The sequence below is a fragment of the Vigna unguiculata genome, chromosome 7 (genome assembly GCF_004118075.2).
Source record: "Vigna unguiculata cultivar IT97K-499-35 chromosome 7, ASM411807v1, whole genome shotgun sequence".
Taxonomy (NCBI): Eukaryota; Viridiplantae; Streptophyta; class Magnoliopsida; order Fabales; family Fabaceae; genus Vigna; species Vigna unguiculata.
This window is the reverse complement of record NC_040285.1, coordinates 18,916,157-18,936,487: the sequence shown is the minus strand read 5'-3', so window position 1 is coordinate 18,936,487 and position 20,331 is coordinate 18,916,157. Positions and strand designations below refer to the sequence as shown.

Here is a 20,331-nt window from a genome sequence, read left to right as displayed (position 1 = left end):
TAATTTATTTATTATTATAAATAAACATAAGAGACCAAATTGAATTTAAAACATTGACTTTGACACGTGGCACGCTACTGGGTTGACACGTGGACATTTAAAAAAATTTTAAATTTTTAAATTTTTTTTAAAAATTAAAAAAAAATTCAAAAAACCACGGAGTGACACGTGGCACACTCCTAGGTTGACACGTGTATATTTAAAAAAAATTTACAAATTTTAAAAAAATTAAAAGAAATTAAAAATAATAAAAAAATAATAAAAAAATTGAAAAAAACCACGAAGTGACACGTGGCCGTCACTGTTCATGACTGTTAATGATTTAAACGGTGTTAGCAAAAAAGGACTCAATTGAACAAAATTGACGAAAATTGGGACGTATTTGAACACAACCAAAATTAGGACTTGTTTGAAAAAATTTGACGAAAATTGGGACAAAAAGGTATTTTAACCATAATATAATTCAATACTTATTCAAACTAATTGGTTGTGTGAGGATCTTTCAGGTATATAAAAAAACATTATCTTTTTTTTTATTCGGTTTAAACTTTCAAAGTTTAAGGTGTGATTTTATTGTCACGTTCTTCTCAATAAAATATAAATTTAATAGTAATTTTTACATATATTTTAGAAAAAAATTCCTTCATTCCAAAGACAGTAAGATAATATATATATATATATATATATATATATATATATATATATATATGAGTGGAGCTTTGTAGGAGTGGGGTGTCATAGGCCCAAAATTTGAATTTTTTTATATTATATGTATTTATATTCTTAATTTTTAAATTTTTGTAGAGTATATACCGTATATATATTAGAAATTGATGGAAATTAAATTTTTTTATTTATTTTTTTATAAAGCATAATACTTAATGTTAATAAATAATAAAATATAAAATCAAAAATAAAGAATAAAATTATTTATTAAAATATGTTTTATTTACTTCTTCATTCTTTATTGTCTTTTTTAGTTTTCTACAAATTTTACTCATCTTTTACTCTCACTTGTTATATTTTCATTTCTTAAAGAAGAAAATAAACTAGACACACACTCATTATTTTTTTCTCTCATTTATTATTTGTTCCATTTCATTTATGAAGAAAAAAAAAAGGTAAATTTATCGTCTAACTTGATACTGAAATATTTGTTTAATAGTTAACATTATTTTTCATCTCATGAAACTTTTGTATATCATTTTTTGTGAATATAGAAGAACAAATAATATACTATGTATTTTTTCATAGCCGATTTTTAATTGTGACTTAATTATCATAGATTTTTCTTTTAACTCTCAATTTCTTTTAGTAGATTATGATAAATTATGTTCTGATCTTAAACTTAAAAAAAAGTATATTGATGAAAATCTATCCATAAAGAAATAATATATTATGTGATTTTTCATAGCCGTTTTCTAATTGTGACTTGATTATCATATATTCATTTTTTAACTCTCATTTCTTTAATAAATTATGATAAATTATTTTCTAATCTTAAGCTAAAAAAAATAGGTATATTGATGCAAATTAAACGAATAGATTCAATTTTTCAAAAGTGATAAAAGAAAAGTCATCCACGAAGCAAATCATTTATTATTAGGTTGATGAAAATAACATGTGAAGTCCCGCATCGCCTAGGAGGGTGTTAGTGACTATATAATGGACTCTAAGTCCATGATGGACGCTTCAAACTTGTATTTGACTCTTTTTATTTCTTATATGTGGATGTACTCGGGACCAAAGGGCATCAGTGTGTTTCCTTATGTTTATTTTATTTCTCTAATAATAAACTGATGCTCGGAGGTTGTTCATGTAATTTCTTTTATAGTTAATGTATTTTTTTTATCAATGAACTAAATAATGTACTAGTTTTTTTTAATAGTGACACTAATTAAATATATAAATTTTGAGTTTAATATTTTGATTCCTCCAACATTATTGTTGGTCAAGATCTACCAAAATAAATATATATATATATATATATATATATATATATATATATATATATACTTATATGACGATGACTTTTATCTAATTTTGAATTAAACTAAAGACTATATATGATGAATAATCCATGATGAGGTGATAGGCAAACTTTTTCAAAAGTGTTATTAATGTTTAATAATTTTGACACGGTTTTTAATAAATCTTTATTGTTAAAGTTTTTTGTTAAATCATCTTTGATGGTTGTTGAAAGAACATTTTAGTGTAAGGTCCTGTTCTTTTATGCCTTTAACTTGTAGGGCTGCCCCAAATCTAATGGGCCTAAGAGCTGGACCAAAGGATAAAACTGACCCTAGTCTATCCTAATGCATACACTTTCACTCTTTCAGAAACTAGCCGTCATCCCCCACTGCTTTCACAGGACGCTCTGCTAGGGTTTCTCCCCAAGCCATTCTTCGAGCTAACTCAAACCCAGTTCTTACCCGACGTAAGTTATCTCTCAGCTCACACTTCTTCTCCATGAGCATCTGTCCGTTTGTACAGTAGGGTTTCACCGTGAGCTTAGTTCCTAACTTTGCTCCACTGTCTTTTTCAGCTCGCAAGTTCCTCCTTTGAGTTGTCGTGCTCCGTTGGTTAGAGTCGAGGCACCTTCTAGCTACTTCCAAGTAAGGAAGCTAGACCCCTCTATTTGTTGGGTGCGAGCCTGCTATTTTATGTGGTTGGTGATTCTTTTTGTTTTTGCCTGTTGTTATGGATGTAAGATACGGTGGGATTGTTGCTTGTGGTATGTATTCGCATCTATTGCAGGTGAAAACAGTGGCGGGCACTGATAAACTCGCCCAAGCGAGCTGGTCTCGCCTAGGCGAGATTAACAGAGGCTCGCCTAAGCCCTTTTCCACGAATGGTCGTCCAGGCGACCTATTGTGATTCTGAGCGAGCATGCATCTCGCCCAAGCGAGAGGGATCTCATTAGGCGAGATCCCGCGAGTGCTTCTGCTCCCTTCTCGAGCCCTCGCCTAGGCGAAGGGGGAGCTCGCCTGAGCGAGCACGTCTCGCTTCAGCGAAACCCCTCAGCCTGAGCGAGGTGCTGAGTGAGACAACGCTTTGTTTGGATGTGTGTTTATTTTGGGATGATCTGTTTTGGTTGGATATGAATGCTATGATGATGGACAGGTATATAATGGAGTGCGATGTATGCGTAACATGATTCATGAATTATAAATGATGGGTTTGGTATGAGTATTGACATGTGAACTAAATGAGATTGGTGTTGTTAAAGTGGCATGATAATGAGATGAGTTGGACTCTATGTACATGAATGGATTATGATAAGTTGGAATGGGTTGGATCTGGAAATTGAAAGGTAACGACTTTAAAGGTTGATATAATGAGGGTATCTTTGCATAGTGAATAGTATCTGATTGTATGATTGTATTTTGTCTGTGTCAGTGCATAATTCCTTGGGGTCTCTAGGTGAGACTTTCAGGGTCGCGCTTCAGTGGTCGGGACGTAATTCCATGGCCCTTGTTAGTGGGCGTTCGTGGTGGTGCCCCATCTGTATAGCTAGGTAAGGATTCAAGGTAAGGTTGCATCCTGACACTCTGAAGAGTCAGTTAGTCTCACCTAGATCGGACTGACTCCTGTGGTGAGAGTAGCAGGAGGCCTAAAATTCATTAAGAGCTAACCTTGTGGTGAGGGAAATTTGATTCATCATAACACTTGAAACACATAGCTCGGGGGTGAGCAGCTCAGGGGTGAGGAGAGGTATCCACCACAAGTGCAAGCATCCGCTGAATCCGACCAAGTTATACGTATCCGGATGAGTCGAGTCGAGTCGTAGTGTATTGATTGAGAGTCATAACATGCTTGGTTGATGTTTGGATATTGAATGGTGAGAAATATATTTTGACTGTATGATAAAAATGTTGTTGGCTCTAGCTTACCCTATTTATTGTATTGTTGTCTTGTGTGTGGTTCTTCTTTCTTGCGATGATCATCAATATTATTGATGGGAGCAGATGGGCGAGGTTCCAGAGGTCAGCAAGGAGATGGAGATTCTGCCGCATAGTTCGCGTGGACTAATTTATATTTTCTGTATGAGTTCATCTAGGGCTGCGACCCACGAAATAGATGGTTTTAGATTTATATACTTTTAGTTAACTCATTATCCCGTTTTCTTTGGGCATCGTGGTGTGCCATGGATCGTTGGGAGCTTAGTTTCAAACTCCCAGACTGCGCTTGTATGTTACTTTATGTGACACAACATTTAATTTCGCTTATAAATTAAATGGGGTGTTACATTTATGGTATCAGAGCGGTCATTCCTTAGGTCTGTGGACTTGGATGTCCGTTTAGCTTTCTCTGTGTCTTATGAGTGTTCTTAGTTAAATTCTTGTCTTTATCGAGCCTAACGAAGTGATTTTCTGTGTGCCAGTGGATTATGGCACCTCCTTGTAGGACTACGCAACCATCCCAGGGAGACGTACCTGATATTGCCAGAGCCATAGAGGCGATGGTAGCAGCTATGGCGCAGTAGAGTGCTGCAATGATGCAGCAACATGAGGCATCCATGCAGCGACAGGCGACGTCGCTTGAGCAGCAGCAGGCAGTGATGCAGTAGATGGAGGCTGCAAGGGTAGCTGCTGAGGATGCTCATCGACAGCATATGGAGGCCCTCCGCCAGTTGGAGGAGAATAGGGCGGCTGCCCCTGTGTTTGGTCCGGAACCACGACCTACAGTCAGGGAGTGGAGCCTGGAGGACTTTCTGAAGCACCACCCGACAAAGTTTGATGGGAATACCAGTCCTGACGCCGCAGACCAATGGCTGAAGGACCTGGAGCGCATCTATGACGCCAAGATGTGCCCTGCGGAAAACAGGTTGGCGTTCTCGGTTTATATGCTCACGGGAGAGGCAGAGCATTGGTGGATCAGCACCAAATCCATCCTGGAGGAGAGGGATGAGCCAGTGACATGGGAGACTTTCAGAGAGAGATTCCTCTCAGAGTACTTCCCAGACAGCATCCGGTATGCCAAGGAGGTGGAGTTCTTCCAGTTGACCCAGGGAGGGAAGACGGTGACAGAGTATGCTGAGAGGTTCAAGCACATCAGCCGCTTCTATACACTGCCACTTGACGAGGAGTGACGATGTAGGAAATTCGAGAATGGGCTTCGTGGTGACATCCGTTTGATGGTGGCTCCCTTGTCCATCAAGGATTTTGCCGCTCTAGTAGAGAAGGCCAAGGTGATGGAGAGGATGAAGCGTGAGGTAGAAGGTCAGCGCCCACAACAGTCACAGCTGCCTCAGAGGATGGGTGGACCATCTGGGTCCAAGCCCAGACATGAGGAGCAGAGGAGATCGTATGATAGACCCCACCATCAGCCTCAGGGGTTTAGGAGTTTTTCTCCACAGCAAGGTCGAGTTCAGTGCTACATATGTGGGGGCCCTCATTTGAGGAGTGTCTGGCCGCGTATGGAGGGTTATCGCCGGTGCAACAACTGTGGCAAGGAAGGTCACTTTGGGAAGGACTGTCCCAACCTTGCCAGGGCAGCAACACGCCCTCTAGTTCAGACTCCCCATCAGCATCAGAGGAGGGACAAAGGCAACAGGCCCAAGGCGACAAGCAGGGTATATGCTATGACCGGGGCAGAGGCTGCAGGCTCAGGTAATCTTCTTATGGGTCGATGCATGATAGCGGGTGAATCTTTGTGTGTACTGTTTGATTCTGGAGTGACACACTCATTTGTGTCATTTGCTTGTGTGGAGCGTTTGAGTCTGCCGATGCGCGAGCTATAGTGTGAACTTGCAGTATCTACCCAAGCGTCAGGTTTGGTTAAGACATCGTCCTTGTGTGCTAGGCTTCCAGTGGAGGTAGAGGGATGCAGGTACAGGGTGAACTTGATCTGTCTGCCTCTACAAGAGTTGGAGGTGATCTTAGGAATGGATTGGCTCTCTGCCAATCGCGTTCTAATAGATTGTCGAGAGAAGAAGCTGCTTTTTCCCGACGCAGAGGAGCTTGAGTTGGTGTCTTCTCAGGGTGTTATGAAGGAACTACATGACGACGCGCAGTGTTACATGATCTTCACACATATGGAGGTGGAGAGAGGAGAGGCAACGTCAGTGATACCGGTTGTCCAGGATTTTGGAGATGTATTCCCGGAGGAGGTTCCAGGATTGCCTCCCAGTAGAGAAGTGGAGTTCTCTATCGATCTAGTGCCGGGGACAGGTCCAGTATCGATGGCTCCCTACCGCATGGCTCCAGCAGAGTTAGTTGAACTCAAGAAACAGATAGAAGAGCTGATGGCGAAACAGTTCATCCGACCTAGCACTTCGCCTTGGGGAGCACTAGTGTTGTTGGTGAAGAAGAAGGATGGGAGTTCACGCCTGTGTGTGGACTACAAGCAACTGAACAAGATGACCATCAAGAATAAGTATCCACTCTCTAGAATCGACGACTTGATGGATCAGTTGCATGGATCATCGATTTTCTCGAAGATAGATCTACGGTCGGGATACCATCAGATCCTGGTAAAGGCGGATGATGTACAAAAGATGACCTTCAGGTCCAGATATGGCCACTATGAGTATGTGGTTATACCATTTGGCGTGACCAACGCTCCAGCGGTGTTCAAGGACTACATGAACAGGATCTTCCGACCTTTCCTAGATAAGTTTGTCGTAGTCTTCATAGACGACATCCTTATCTATTCCCGGACTCAGGAGGAACATGCAGAACACTTGAGGTTGGTGCTGGGTGTTTTGAGAGAGAAACAGCTGTATGCCAAGTTGTCTAAGTGTGAGTTCTGGATGGATGAAGTCCAGTTCTTGGGGCATGTGATATCCGCCCAGGGGATTGCAGTGGACCCAGCAAAGGTCGAGGCAGTGGTAAAGTGGGAAAGTCCTAAGTCGGCCATAGAGATTAGGAGCTTTGTAGGGCTAGCAGGCTACTATAGGAGGTTCATAGAGGGATTCTCCAAGATAGTGGCACCTTTGACCTTGCTTACTCGGAAGGACCAACCTTTCACTTGGACAGATAAGTGTGAGGAAAGTTTCCAGGAGCTGAAGAGAAGATTGACTAGCACTTCGATACTAGTGATCCCGAATGTCGGAAAGCCTTTGAAGTCTACTGTGACGCCTCTCACCTCGGACTTGGGTGTGTTTTGATGCAGGAGAAAAAGGCTGTGGCGTATGCTTCGAGACAGCTTAAGGTGCCTGAGCGTAACTATCCCACTCATGACCTGGAGTTGGTGGCTATAGTTTTTGCCTTGAAGATCTAGAGGCACTATCTCTATGGTGCACAGTTTCGTGTGTTCAGCGATCATAAGAGCCTCAAATACTTGTTTGATCAGAAGGAGCTGAACATGAGGCAGAGGAGGTGGATGGAATTCTTGAAGGATTATGACTTCGAGCTCCTATATCACCCGGGGAAGGCAAATGTGGTGGCAGATGCTCTGAGTAGGAAGACGATACATACGACACATCTCATGATAAAAGAGGTAGAACTACTAGAAAAGTTCAGGGACATGAGGATACAGGTGGAGTTGGGGTCCGAGTCCATTAGGTGTAGTACCCTTACTATATCTAGTGGCTTCTTGGACTCGATCAGAGAGAGGCAGTTGTTGGATGCCAGTCTGAACAGAGTCAGAGAACAGCTTGGGTCGGATGAGGTTAGAGACTTTGCTGTGAGTGATGATGGTATACTGAGATTTCAGGGCAGAATCTGTGTACCTAATGATGCAGAGGTAAGGAGGTTGATCCTTGAGGAAGGATACAAAAGTCGTCTTAACTTGCAGCCTGGCATGACTAAGATGTACCAGGACCTCAAGGAGACTTTCTGGTGGCAGGGGATGAAGAAGGACGTGGCACAATTTGTATCAGCCTGTTTGACGTGCCAGAAGGTGAAAGTGGAGCATCAGAGGCCCGGTGGGATCCTACAGCCTTTAAAGATATCGGTGTGGAAATGGGACAACATCTCCATGGACTTTGTGACTCATCTTCCACGGACTATTAGAGGACATGACACCATCTGGGTGATAGTGGACCGATTGACCAAGAGTGCCCACTTTTTGGCGATGAACTTGAGGATGTCCATGGCCAAGTTGGCTCAGCTGTACGTTAGGGAAATTGTGAGGTTACATGGTGTACCTTCAAGCATAGTCTCCGACAGAGACCCACGATTTACATCCCGGTTTTGGCAAACCTTACAGGAGGCCTTGGGGACAAAGTTGACTATGAGCTCGGCCTACCATCCCCAGACTGATGGTCAATCAGAAAGGACCATTCAGTCACTTGAGGACTTATTACGGACATGTATATTGGATCACCTGGGGGCTTGGGACGAGGTGTTGCCCTTGATCGAGTTTACCTACAACAACAGCTTTCATGCGAGCATTGGCATGGCGCCATACGAGGCTCTCTATGGAAGGAGGTGTAGAACTTCTCTCTGTTGGTATCAGGATGGAGAGGCAGTGTTGGTCGGACCAGAGTTATTAGAGCAGACCACTGAGAAAGTGAGAATGGTGAAGAACAGAATGCAGGCCTCTCAGAGTAGACAGAAGGCCTATGCAGACCGTAGGAGGAGACCCTTGGAGTTCGCAGCCGGCGACCATGTGTTCTTAAGGGTGACCCGAACCACTGGTGTGGGAAGGGCTCTCCGCTCAAGGAAACTCTCTCCTAAATTCCTTGGCCCGTATCAGATCACGAGGAGGATCGGACCGGTAGCCTACGAGATCGCTTTACCCCTGCAGTTGGCGAACCTTCATCCGGTGTTTCATGTGTCACAACTGAGGAAGTATGTATTCGATCTGGCCCACGTGTTGGAAGCTGAGGATATACAAATCAGGGAGGATCTCACGGTGGAAGTACCACCCATCGCTTTAGAGGATAGCAAGGTGGAGGAACGCCGAGGAAAAGCTGTCAGTCTTGTTAAAGTCAGCTGGGATCAGAGGACGGGTGACTCGACTTGGGAGTTGGAGGAGGACATGAGAAAATCACATCCACATCTGTTTACCTGGTGAGTCTTTATTTTCGAGGTCGAAAACTTTTGTTGTTGGAGAGAATGTAAGGCCCTGTTCTTTTATGCCTTTAACTTGTAGGGCTGCCCCAAATCTAATGGGCCTAAGAGCTGGCCCAAAGGATAAAACTGACCTTAGTCTGCCCCAATGCGTACACTTTCACTCTTTCAGAAACCAGCCGTCATCCCTCACTGCTCTCACAGGACGCTCTGCTAGGGTTTCTCCCCAAGCCATTCTTCGAGCTAACTCAAACCCAGTTCTTACCCCACGTAAGTTATCTCTCAGCTCACACTTCTTCTCCATGAGCATCTGTCCGTTTGTACAGTAGGGTTTCACTGTGAGCTTAGTTCCTAACTCTGCTCCACTGTCTTTTTCAGCTCGCAAGTTCGTCCTTTGAGTTGCCGTGCTCCGTTGGTTAGAGTCGAGGCACCTTCTAGCTACTTCCAGGTAAGGGAAGCTAGAACCCTCTATTTATTTGGTGTGAGTCTGCTATTTTATGTGGTTGGTGATTCTTTTTGTGTTTGCCTGTTGTTATGGATGTATGATACAGTGGGATTGTTGCTTGTGGTATGTCTTCGCATCTGTTGCAGGTGAAAACAGTGGCGGGCACTGATAAACTCGCCCAAGCGAGCTGGTCTCGCCTAGGCGAGATTAACAGAGGCTCGCCTAAGCCCTTTTCCACGAATGGTCACCCAGGCGACCCACTATGATTCTGAGCGAGCGAGCATCTCACCCAGGCGAGAGGGGTATCGCCTAAGCGAGATCCCGCGAGTGCTTCTGCTCCCTTCTCGAGCCCTCGCCTAGGCGAAGGGGGAGCTCGCCTGCGCAAGCACGTCTCGCTTCAGCGAAACCCCTCAGCCTGAGCGAGGTACTGAGCGAGACAACGCTTTGTTTGGATGTGTGTTTATTTTTGGATGATCTGTTTTGGTTGGATATGAATGCTATGATGATGGACAGGTATATAATGGAGTGCGATGTATGCGTAACATGATTCATGAATTATAAATGATGGGTTTGGTATGAGTATTGACATGTGAACTAAATGAGATTGGTGTTGTTAAAGTGGCATGATAATGAGATGAGTTGGACTCTATGTACATGAATGGATTATGATAAGTTGGAATGGGTTGGATCTGGAAATTGAAAGGTAACGACTTTAAAGGTTGATATAATGAGGGTATCTTTGCATAGTGAATAGTATCTGATTGTATGATTGTATTTTGTCTGTGTTAGTGCATAATTCCTTGGGGTCTCTAGGTGAGACTTTCAGGGTCGCGCTTCAGTGGTCGGGACGTAATTCCATGGCCCCTGTTAGTAGGTGTTCATGGTGGTGCCCCATCTGTATAGCTAGGTAAGGATTCAAGGTAAGGTTGCATCCTGACACTCTGAAGAGTTAGTTAGTCTCACCTAGATCGGACTGACTCCTGTGGTGAGAGTAGCAGGAGGCCCGAAATTCATTAAGGGCTAACCTTGTGGTGAGGGAAATTTGATTCATCGTAACACTTGAAACACATAGCTCGGGGGTGAGCAGAGATATCCACCACAAGTGCAAGCATCCGCTGAATCTGACCAAGTTATACGTATCCGGATGAGTCGAGTCGAGTCGAGTCGTAGTGTATTGATTGAGAGTCATAACATGCTTGGTTGATGTTTGGATATTGAATGGTGAGAAATATATTTTGACTGTATGATAAAAATGTTGTTGGCTCTAGCTTACCCTATTTATTGTATTGTTGTCTTGTATGTGGTTCTTCTTTCTTGCGATGATCATCAATATTATTGATGGGAGCAGATGGGCGAGGTTCCAGAGGTCAGCAAGGAGATGGAGGTTCTGCCGCATAGTCCGCGTGGACTAGTTTATATTTTCTGTATGAGTTCATCTAGGGCTGCGACCCACGAAATAGATGATTTTAGATTTATATACTTTTAGTTAACTCATTATCCCGTTTTCTTTGGACATCGTGGTGTGCCATGGATCGTTGGGAGCTTAGTTTCAAACTCCCGGACTGCGCTTATATGTTACTTTATGCGACACAATATTTAATTTCGCTTATAAATTAAATGGGATGTTACATTTAGCATAACCATTTATAAGTCAAAACATGAGATGTATTACAAGTTGTTTTGGATCTATGATTAATAGACTAAGGAGCTGCATCTTTATCAACATTTTAAAATAATAATTCAATTTTTATGTGAAAATATAAATCATTGACATTAATTAAAATTAAATAATCTTGATAACTTTAATTAGTTTTTCTTCCAGAGAAGACTCAAAGCCATAAATTATTATAGAAGGATTAAATATGTTTTTAGTTCTTGAATTTTGATCTAAAATTGAATTTTTTTTCCTATCTAAACTTTGATACATTTTGGTTCCTAAACTTTAAAAATGAATATATATAGTCTTTTTAACTCAATTATATTAATTTTTTTTGAGATGTCGAACACATTTTCAACAAATATTAAACCGAAAATGTGTCAAACAATGTAAACATTTCTAATACTAACATGAAAAATGTTTGACACAAAAAAAAATGTAATTGGTTTAAAATGATTATATTCATTCATTTTTAAAATTTAAAAAACAAAATGTATCAAAATTTTAAAAAAACAAATTCTAATTTTAAATCAAAGTTTAGAGACTAAAAACGTACTTAATCTATTGTAAAATAATGATATTCAACTATTTACACGGTAATTTATTTTACATATTTTTTTCTTATTCAATCATGTCACACTATTTATTATATTTACCAGTTTTTTCTTCTTTTTGTGTCCCTTGATATCACTAAATATGAGTTCATAATTAAAGACTCGTTTCTTTCAAAATTTACAAAGCATCAAAGCAAACTTTTCCAACAACCTTTTTTCTTTCATACGCATAACTTGAAATAAAATTCTTGGTACCATGAAAGGAATCCCAAATCTGTACCCGAGATGTTAGACTTAGTTAGTATTTGTTATCTCTTTCACATCCAAAAATAAAGTCTACAAAGAATGGTGCTCCTGATTTCAATGTCATTGTACCAAAAGCAGTTGCACAGAAGCACAGGGACAGTTTTCAAAAGAATAATAGTTATTAGGCACGTCACAGTCATTGACAAAATTTAACACGCACAAGAAAACCTTGGTCTCATATTCACACGCAGACGAGTTCAGTAGAGATTTGAACAAGGTAGCTGAGTGACTGGTATGAATTGGATTAAGATGGCACCAAACTTTTCATTTCTCTCCCCATTCGGAAAATGGAGTCCAATTACCTTTAAACAAATAATTCAAGCACACGCCAAAGAAACAAAAAGCACCATCATTTTCCACTGGACTAGCAACACCCAGCATTCTTAATTAAAGCAACCATTATCCATTTCACCTCTGCATTTCAAATTCTCTAAGAGTTACATCACTAATAAAAATATACACACCACCCTAACCTTTTAGAAGGTCCCACTGCCCACTACAAAAACTAAGCCCCACTATAAAAGCGCTTCCATCACGTTCCACTAACCCCCACCAATTGATACAAAAGGGAAGAGCATATCAAGTGAACTTCGACAATTTCTTTCCCTTTACATGAAATTTACCAAGATGGGCTTTGCTTATATGTTGAAGGCCACTGACATCAAACCCTGTCTAGACAAAAGTTGAAAGAACGGCAAAAAGGAAAAGACTATGGCATCCTACTTTGAATGCAAATTGATACTGACCAATGACTAAGACTAAGGGTGTTTGGAACAGACAAATAACGTGTGGGTCCTAGCAGTATTAGGTGAGTCCTTGATGGAACCACTGGATGGTGCACCTGTGCCTGAGGTCTGTCTATGAAGGAGGATTAGTTTCAGGTTTAACTACACTAGAAGGGTCAGATGGTTGTGACGGGTATATTGCTGATGCCAGTGAGATAGGCATGATGCAGAGTGCTTTTGATTGAAGAAACTGCATGGCAGCCCCAACATTTTCTTCCATAAGCTTAGCTACCTGTCTTTCTGTGCCATCATTTGACCACTTCTCCCAAGCAGGCTGGTTTCTTCCTTCACTGCCTTCTTCCTGATAGATACTAAATTTCATAAATTGAAGAGAAACAATTTGTTGCCAACTAACATTAGTTAGAACAATTACCTCGACTGATGATAATGGGATATCAGTTACTAGTGGTGCCACAGCACCAGCTCCACCCAATCTACTCATGCTCAAAACCTGAAAGCCAGATGAATCACAATCATTGAAAGTCTAATGCACTCTAGTTTAACATTGTTGACAAGTTTGGATTCTACGAAATGCCTTGCTGTCACTTTCATATTCAAACAGTAAATTGTACTCCCGCAAGTTTTAAGAGAAATTAATGAAATTGGCTACTGTGCTTGTAGAAATTAGCTTACTGTTCATAATCACAAACACTGAAACTCAGACTTTCCACAGGTGGAAAAAATCCAGTCCAGAGTTGACCTGGGTGCTCTAGAATTGTTAAAGAAGCAATATCACAAAACAGTGAAAATTCCGTCATTTGATCATATTTATATATTCACTAGTCAAATGGAATACAATCCAGGGGATAATGAGTACTAATCCAAAGTGGCACTAATGGTTCATAAGCCAGGGTTGAAGGGAAAAGTGGTAAAAAAGGCAAAGCTTAACAGGTTTAACAAAATAAACTACGAATCAAACAAAAAGCTGAGGTTAAGCATAAATTGAGCCCAATTAAGGATAAACATGATGCAGATCACATGAGTATTAACCTTTACTTGAAGCCTTAAGAACTTGACATAATCCACAATTTCGTCCAGCATTGCAGCTCTATCTGTCTGAACAAATACACAATAATTTTATTAGAAACAATGGAAAAACAATACTGTAGAGGGTTATGAGACATACGGCAGATCACAAGTCAGTAATGAAACCTCTATAATGAAATACAGTATAGTTTAATACGAAACTCTAGATTTCAAACACACCTAATCAGAACAAACGCAAATGTTGTTCTATTTTCCAATCCCTTTGATAGAAGAGTTTTCCTCATGAATTATATGGTAATAAACAAATAAATATGAACTGTTAAACAGAAAACATGTGAGACATGGCTATCGGGAGGTTTTACTTAAAAGCAGACTCAATGTGAACTGATTTAAGCATCATAAAGGCCAAAGCATAGATACCACTTTCTAAACTCAACGGAATAGGTTAGCATTAAATCGTTCTTAAGGAAGATATTAATATATAGAGGGAGAGAGAGAACAAAGCCCAGTGTTTCATATCTATGACTTACTATAAGGAAAACAAAAGAAAAAATAAAAAAGAATTTAGCATCGATTAAAAATCAACCATCTTTTAATCTATATTCCAGCTATTTTTCCTAAAACAAACAAAAACATCCAAAATTAACACTTCATTCCAGTCATTGCATTCATAAACCACTGAACAATGCACTGTACTGTGGTCAATTCAGAAATGTAATTCATAGTTCATTAGGGAATACCATTTGAGGGAGGGGTGGGAGTTGGGGAACAAAGTTCATAGATAAACCAAGAGTAATCACATTTCAATGAATTTAACCATTATATCTCTAACTTTTTTCGTGCCAAAAAAACTAACCGAGATAAATAGTGAAAAATCAAACAAGACAAATTACGGAGACACTCACACACACTCCTTGAAAATCTCTAATTTTAGCACTCTTTGTTTCTGCTAGTAATTGACAGTAAGTATCAAATACTTCCTGACATTGTATAAATATGTTTATCCACAAATTAATGAAGCGTGTCATTTCAAAGTCTGGTGATGAAACACAATCCATTACTTATCCACGGACAAAATCTCCCAAGTCGTATAGATAAGCATCAAACTACATTTAGGAATAAAACTGCATATCCAAGAATACCTTGTTGACACTAGGAACCAGTTCTTGCAAAGCCCTGATTCTTTCAGCTATTCTCTCTCTGCGCAACTGTCATTGAATGGCAACATGAAAAATAAAAATTAGCAAATCATGAAACTAACTTAAGTTATTTTGTCATTATTATGAATGATAATCTCTACAACAAGAAAAAGGTTTGTATTCTTTAAAATATCCAGTGCCCACCCTTTCAGCTATACTGTGTGGATCTGTAGCCTGTCCTCTTCTAGCGCGCACTCTAGGTCGCACTGCTGGTGGATGTGGGGCAGTCGGAACAGTAGTTGGCATGGGTTGCCCATGAAAAACCTGCAACATGACTATCTATCAGAGAAAAGGAAAGATAATTGATCACCAATTTTCGCCCTGGCACTCCTAAAATCAGAAAAAACATTGAAAGAAATATTGAAATTTGGAAGAAGTCAGCATTTATTCACAATATTCAAATAAAGCACATCTTATATGATCTAGGTCCAGTTTTTGATAAATTTCTCCACAACCATTCGTAAGAGAAAGAAGTTTAACCTATAAAGCTTCTTTTATTTAGCTTCTGCAAAAGCTGACTTCCACTTATGCATAAGCTAATTTAGTTTATGGGAGAAATTTACTTCTTCTTGGCTTCTAGTCTGTTTCTCTAACAAGTGCTTATATGGAGATGTTTATCCAAGCCTTAAAATGTCAAAAGAATTCAGGAAAAAACGACCCTTAGTACTAATGTCAAGGCCTAAGTAGCCTAATTTCCAGTATGTCATAACCTGAAATGCACAAAAAGAATTATTAATTCTTTGTTTGGTAGGGAGGAAAAAAATAAAGCAAGTAGAAGGGGAAAAGAAGGAAGAGAAAGAGGTCGGAAATGTGTAGAAATAGAAGTGGTTTAGTTAGAAAGAGAAGGATGAGAAAGACTATGAAAATGAAGATATTTTTTACAGTAAAAGCAGCAACAATGATTTGTGCGTTATTTTTAAACACAATCTCTCTGAGAGAACATAATCAATTATGTTCTCAAGAATAGATGGATTGTATCTGAAAATTTCTCATTCTAGTGCAGAAAGTTTTTCTGTTCCATCCAATCTTGATTTGAAACTTTTCTCTCATTTCCACCGAACCAAACCACCGTCATTCCTTCCTTCCTTTCTCTTTCTTTCCTCACTCCTCCTCTTCCTTCTCATCCGAACTCAGCCGTAAAAGACTTTCAACGGGCGGTCACCGATATCTAGTCATAGTCCGTAATATCTAGTCACAATTCATTCATCTTCAAGTTAAACTCTTATCTACAAAGCCATACCCCAAGTCAAGTATTACCAGAGTTATCCACTCATGAAATACAGAATTCCAACGAGAGCAACCCGTTGATGATCACACCAACAAAAGGAAGCCAAAATTCGTTACTACAATACACTATTTTTTTTTTCTCTCACTAAAACCATGCTGCGCAATTTCGTTTCAACAGACGATCATGTCCCAAAGGAGCGAGAAACTAAAACACACACACATACACATACATACTAATTCGTAAAGTCATGTGTTAGGAAAGTTTTACGGCGGAGGAAACAGAAATCGAGAAGATTGATTGTGTTACGTTCTTAGGCCTGGTATCAACGACGTCGTCGCGGAAGCGGTTGCCGCTTCCAGAAGCATCTTCGGGCGAGAGGAAGCCTCCCTTACCTTGGTCCAAGCTGAGGCCCAGCTGGTATGGCGGCGCGTGGAAGGCGGCGTCGCCGGAGTTGAGCTGAAGCATCATCGGAGAAGCGTCGGCGGGGTCGGCGGAGGCGAAGGTGGGGAGGCCGAGGATTTGCTCGAGGAAGTCATCGGTGGGAGGTTCGGAAGGGTGATTGGCCATGACGATGAAATAGAAGAGAGGAATAAAATGATGATGTTGTTTTGTGTCTACATGAAATGAGATGAGATTAGAGAATTTTGGTTTGTTAGTTTGGGGTTTCTACTCAGTCTTCACTCTGCAGTAGAAGTGAGAGAGACTATGCACTGAGAGAGGAGTTTGGCTTTATGCGGTTTAAGAAATAAATACACAAGTTATGCTCCTGCTTCTTATCAAAGGGACTCGGTTTTTTCATAATTTACACTTTCCATACTCATCTTGTCTTTTCTGCAAACCTTCCCCACTTTTAAACCATTACTTTCTATGGGGTTGCACGAAGGAATCAAACCTTGTTATTTTTGTTTTCAGTCTGTCCAGTTCAATGTGTGACCTATGTTTCTATTAGTGGTTGTTATACTGTGTTCAATATTTATGATATACCAAAGAATTTTATTAGGATAAATTTACAAGATTAACGTATACATTTGGTTAAATCAGTGATTTTACTTCTATTTCTAATAAGTCTTTGATTGGTTTAATCTTTAGGTTATTTTATTCAATTAATTTTTTTTTGTAATAATACCTTTTAGAATAAGATATTTCAATCTACAAGGATTACCAGTTGCCACTCACACAAAGATCGTTTGTTATACTGCTCACATAGATACTAACATAGTTCACTACTCATGCTTACATATATTTACATACTCTTACTCACACAAATATTGACACAATCCACCCACGCTCACACATAGACTCGTAGGGTGTAACGTCTCATCTAATTAATAATCATAATTAAAGGAAACGTCACACAAAATAATATAGTAGCGCGGTCCTAGAGCATAAATACTACTTCTTACAATATCCAAGACACACAACGATGTCAAAACAAAACAAGATACAAAGTTCACCAGTAATCAAATTGAAATTTAAATGACAAGCCAATACATGGGCCATAGCCCTATAATAAAGCCCAAAACAACAGAGTCCAGCCCGGGTAGGCTACGTAGCGAAACCTCCATCACCCTGATGACCACGTGTGTTTCTCACATCTGCTCACATCAACAAGTTGATGATCATCACAAAAAGAGAACCACACAACAGAACATACAACAAACAAAAGGGTAAGCTAGAGTAAAAAACAATTTATCATACAGTTACATGCTATTTCACAATCCAAGCAGTATATGTCAACCAAACATGTTTTGACTTTTCAAACAATACAGTAAGACTCATACTCGACTCATCTGGATACATATAATTAGTCGAATTCAACGGATGCTTGCACTTGTGGTGGATTTCCCTCCTCTACCGAGCTGCTCTCCCTCGAGCTAAGTGTTATAATGTCCCAACCCCCACACACAAGGTTAGCCCTTAATAAGTTTCAGGCCTACTACTACTCTAACCACAAGAGTCAGTCCGCTCTATGTGAGACTAACTAACTGACTCCTTAGAGGGTCGAGATGCAACCTTACCTTCAATCCTTACTAAATTATATAGATGAGGTGTATCATCCCTAATAGATATCACTTAATTAAATATTTAAAGATATAAAAAGGAGTTTGAACGTCGCAACTTTATTAATTCCCGTCGCGGGGATAAAACAAAATTTAATATTCAATACGACAATCATTCAATAAAAGTAATTCCAAAGGTTATTACAAGTCCCAAATAAAACTTTAAAACATAGTAAATCCCTAGCTCTAATTCCCAGCTAGTCCCTCTCTCCGTCTCGGGTGTTAGCAGCATTACTTGTATCATCAACTGCTCCCGTGTAAAATTACACGATCATCGCCAATCACAAATAGAAAGGGTGAGCTCGACAATATAAGAAATCACATAAATTAAATAACATAAAACACCCAATCTTATTATCATAATTAGACCTTGGTTACATTCTCAACACACCCCAAGGCTTTTCAGACCATGACATACAACAGGGTTAGCCATGGACTCAGGATTCATGATGCTCACAAGAACCTGCCCGCTCGTGATCCTGCCTTTATGAACCTCCTCGCTCGTAGTCCTACTCTACGGACCTACTCGTCCGTAGTCCAACACATGTGATCCACAAGCTACGTTCCTCCCCGTACCCAGCATCTTTCAATTGTGAGCACGAAACACACGAACCTACCTCGCTCGTATCCCCACAAGAGAGTAATCGAGTATGAACCTCCCCGCTCATACCATCACATGTCATCCACCATCCATGAACCTACCCGCTCATGGGACAGCATCTCCTGATCCACGTTTCATAAATGCGTAAAAACAATACACATACACTGCACTAAACTCGCTTGGGCTAGAAGCCTTAGCTTAAGCGACCAGGCCTGTCTCGCTTAGGCTAAGCTTTCTCGCCTGAGCGAGCGTGCTGAACTGAATGACCTGCAAAATCTTGCTTAGGTGAGTCCCTTTTTGCCTGGGCGAGCTCGCTCTTCGCCTAACACTCAAACTCTCGCCCGGGCGGCGAGTTAAGCAAAACGCAAAATTAAACAAGAGATCTCGCTTAAGCAAGAACCTCTCGCCTGGGCGAAACGCCTTGTCGCCCAAAACCCTGATCTCCTCGCCTATGCGAGGCACCCCAAAACAAAGTCTCACATCCTCGTTTTCTCGCTTAGGTGAGATGTTCTCGCCTGAGCGGGGCAACAGGTCGCCCAAAACCCTGACAATCTGCCTAAGCGAGTAGCTCGTGAAAAAACACAATCTTGACTCTGCAACTTTTGCCTGGGCGAGCCTGGCTCGCCTGAACGAGACTATCAAATTGTCTCACTGTTACGCGCACACAAAACACGCAAACCATGCCAAAACCTCACACAAACTTGATAACCAATCCCTTTCATCGTTCCAATATTACGAACCTATTTTAGACCTCAAAATTTGACTCCCAAACAATGCAATTACCCGTAATCCCATACAGTACCAAGAACTCCAGTATTTTCATATATTCACACAAGGGTTTAGTCATATTACAACAAAACAATCACACACCCCAATTCACAACATGTTGGCACGAAAATCTCATGGTAAAGGTACATAATTCATTGCATATTACAGATTACACACAAATCTTCAACAATTCATGAAAGGTATGCAAAAGAGCTCCCCTAACCTGTGAATTCTTGCTTCAAATGGTTGTCTAACCTTGGCTTTGTGATATCCTTTGCCCTCCCAATCAATTACAGCTTTGCTCTCAAACCCCAAATCCACTTTTCCCCTCAAAATTTGTGATCCTTTCTCACTCTAGTTTTTCAGACTATTTTTCCCAACTCCCTTGGCGACCCATTATCTCTAGGGATTTCCCACCCTTTCACATTCAGACCACAAGTATTATAGCAAAAATAAAGAGATTAATTTGTTCTCATCAAGGGTTAAACCCATAACCCATGAATTACCAAGTCAAATGTACCACCAATTCAACCAATTCACATTTGTGATAATTCCTAAAATTTTAGGATTATATTATCACGTCCAACATTCAAATATATTAAAGAAATAATGCATAAATTAAAATAATACACAATTGGTATACTTAGGACTCGAACCCAAATCCTATCACATAATCAAGTACTCTCAACCATTTGAGTTAGTACTTTTCTACGTCATAACAACTAACATTAAATGTCATAAAGGCTTCCACTACCCACATTTATTAAATAATTACTTATTT

The 20,331-nt window shown here is 40.2% G+C and overlaps 2 protein-coding genes across 2 annotated transcripts; one reads left to right on the top strand and one right to left on the bottom strand.

The window, feature by feature from the left end:
* The first annotated feature begins 4,807 nt into the window (after window positions 1–4,807).
* LOC114191260 lies at window positions 4,808–5,743 on the top strand. Its single transcript, XM_028080432.1, has 2 exons — window positions 4,808–4,974; window positions 5,101–5,743. The coding sequence occupies exons 1-2, from the start codon at window positions 4,808–4,810 to the stop codon at window positions 5,741–5,743; spliced, it is 810 nt and encodes a 269-aa protein (XP_027936233.1).
* Window positions 5,744–12,161: 6,418 nt separating this feature from the next.
* LOC114191031 (transcription factor UNE12-like) lies at window positions 12,162–16,856 on the bottom strand. The gene is made up of 6 exons (XM_028080175.1): window positions 16,428–16,856; window positions 15,038–15,157; window positions 14,837–14,902; window positions 13,698–13,763; window positions 13,081–13,158; window positions 12,162–13,008 (listed from the first exon to the last, which is right to left on the bottom strand). The coding sequence occupies exons 1-6, from the start codon at window positions 16,686–16,688 to the stop codon at window positions 12,781–12,783; spliced, it is 819 nt and encodes a 272-aa protein (XP_027935976.1). The 5' UTR covers window positions 16,689–16,856; the 3' UTR covers window positions 12,162–12,780.
* Between the last annotated feature and the right edge of the window lie 3,475 nt (window positions 16,857–20,331).

What these genes read in the sequence shown, in the direction of transcription:
- LOC114191260 (XM_028080432.1), top strand. Translation starts at nt 4,808, where the DNA reads ATGTGCCCTGCGGAAAACAGGTTGGCGTTCTCGGTTTATATGCTCACG. An exon ending in TACTTCCCAGACAGCATCCG is followed by an intron (nt 4,975 to 5,100) that starts GTATGCCAAGGA and finishes GTGACGATGTAG; the next exon opens with GAAATTCGAGAATGGGCTTC.
- LOC114191031 (XM_028080175.1), bottom strand. Translation starts at nt 16,688, where the DNA reads ATGGCCAATCACCCTTCCGAACCTCCCACCGATGACTTCCTCGAGCAA. An exon ending in TTGATACCAGGCCTAAGAAC is followed by an intron (nt 15,158 to 16,427) that starts GTAACACAATCA and finishes GTCATGTTGCAG; the next exon opens with GTTTTTCATGGGCAACCCAT. An exon ending in CACACAGTATAGCTGAAAGG is followed by an intron (nt 14,903 to 15,037) that starts GTGGGCACTGGA and finishes ATTCAATGACAG; the next exon opens with TTGCGCAGAGAGAGAATAGC.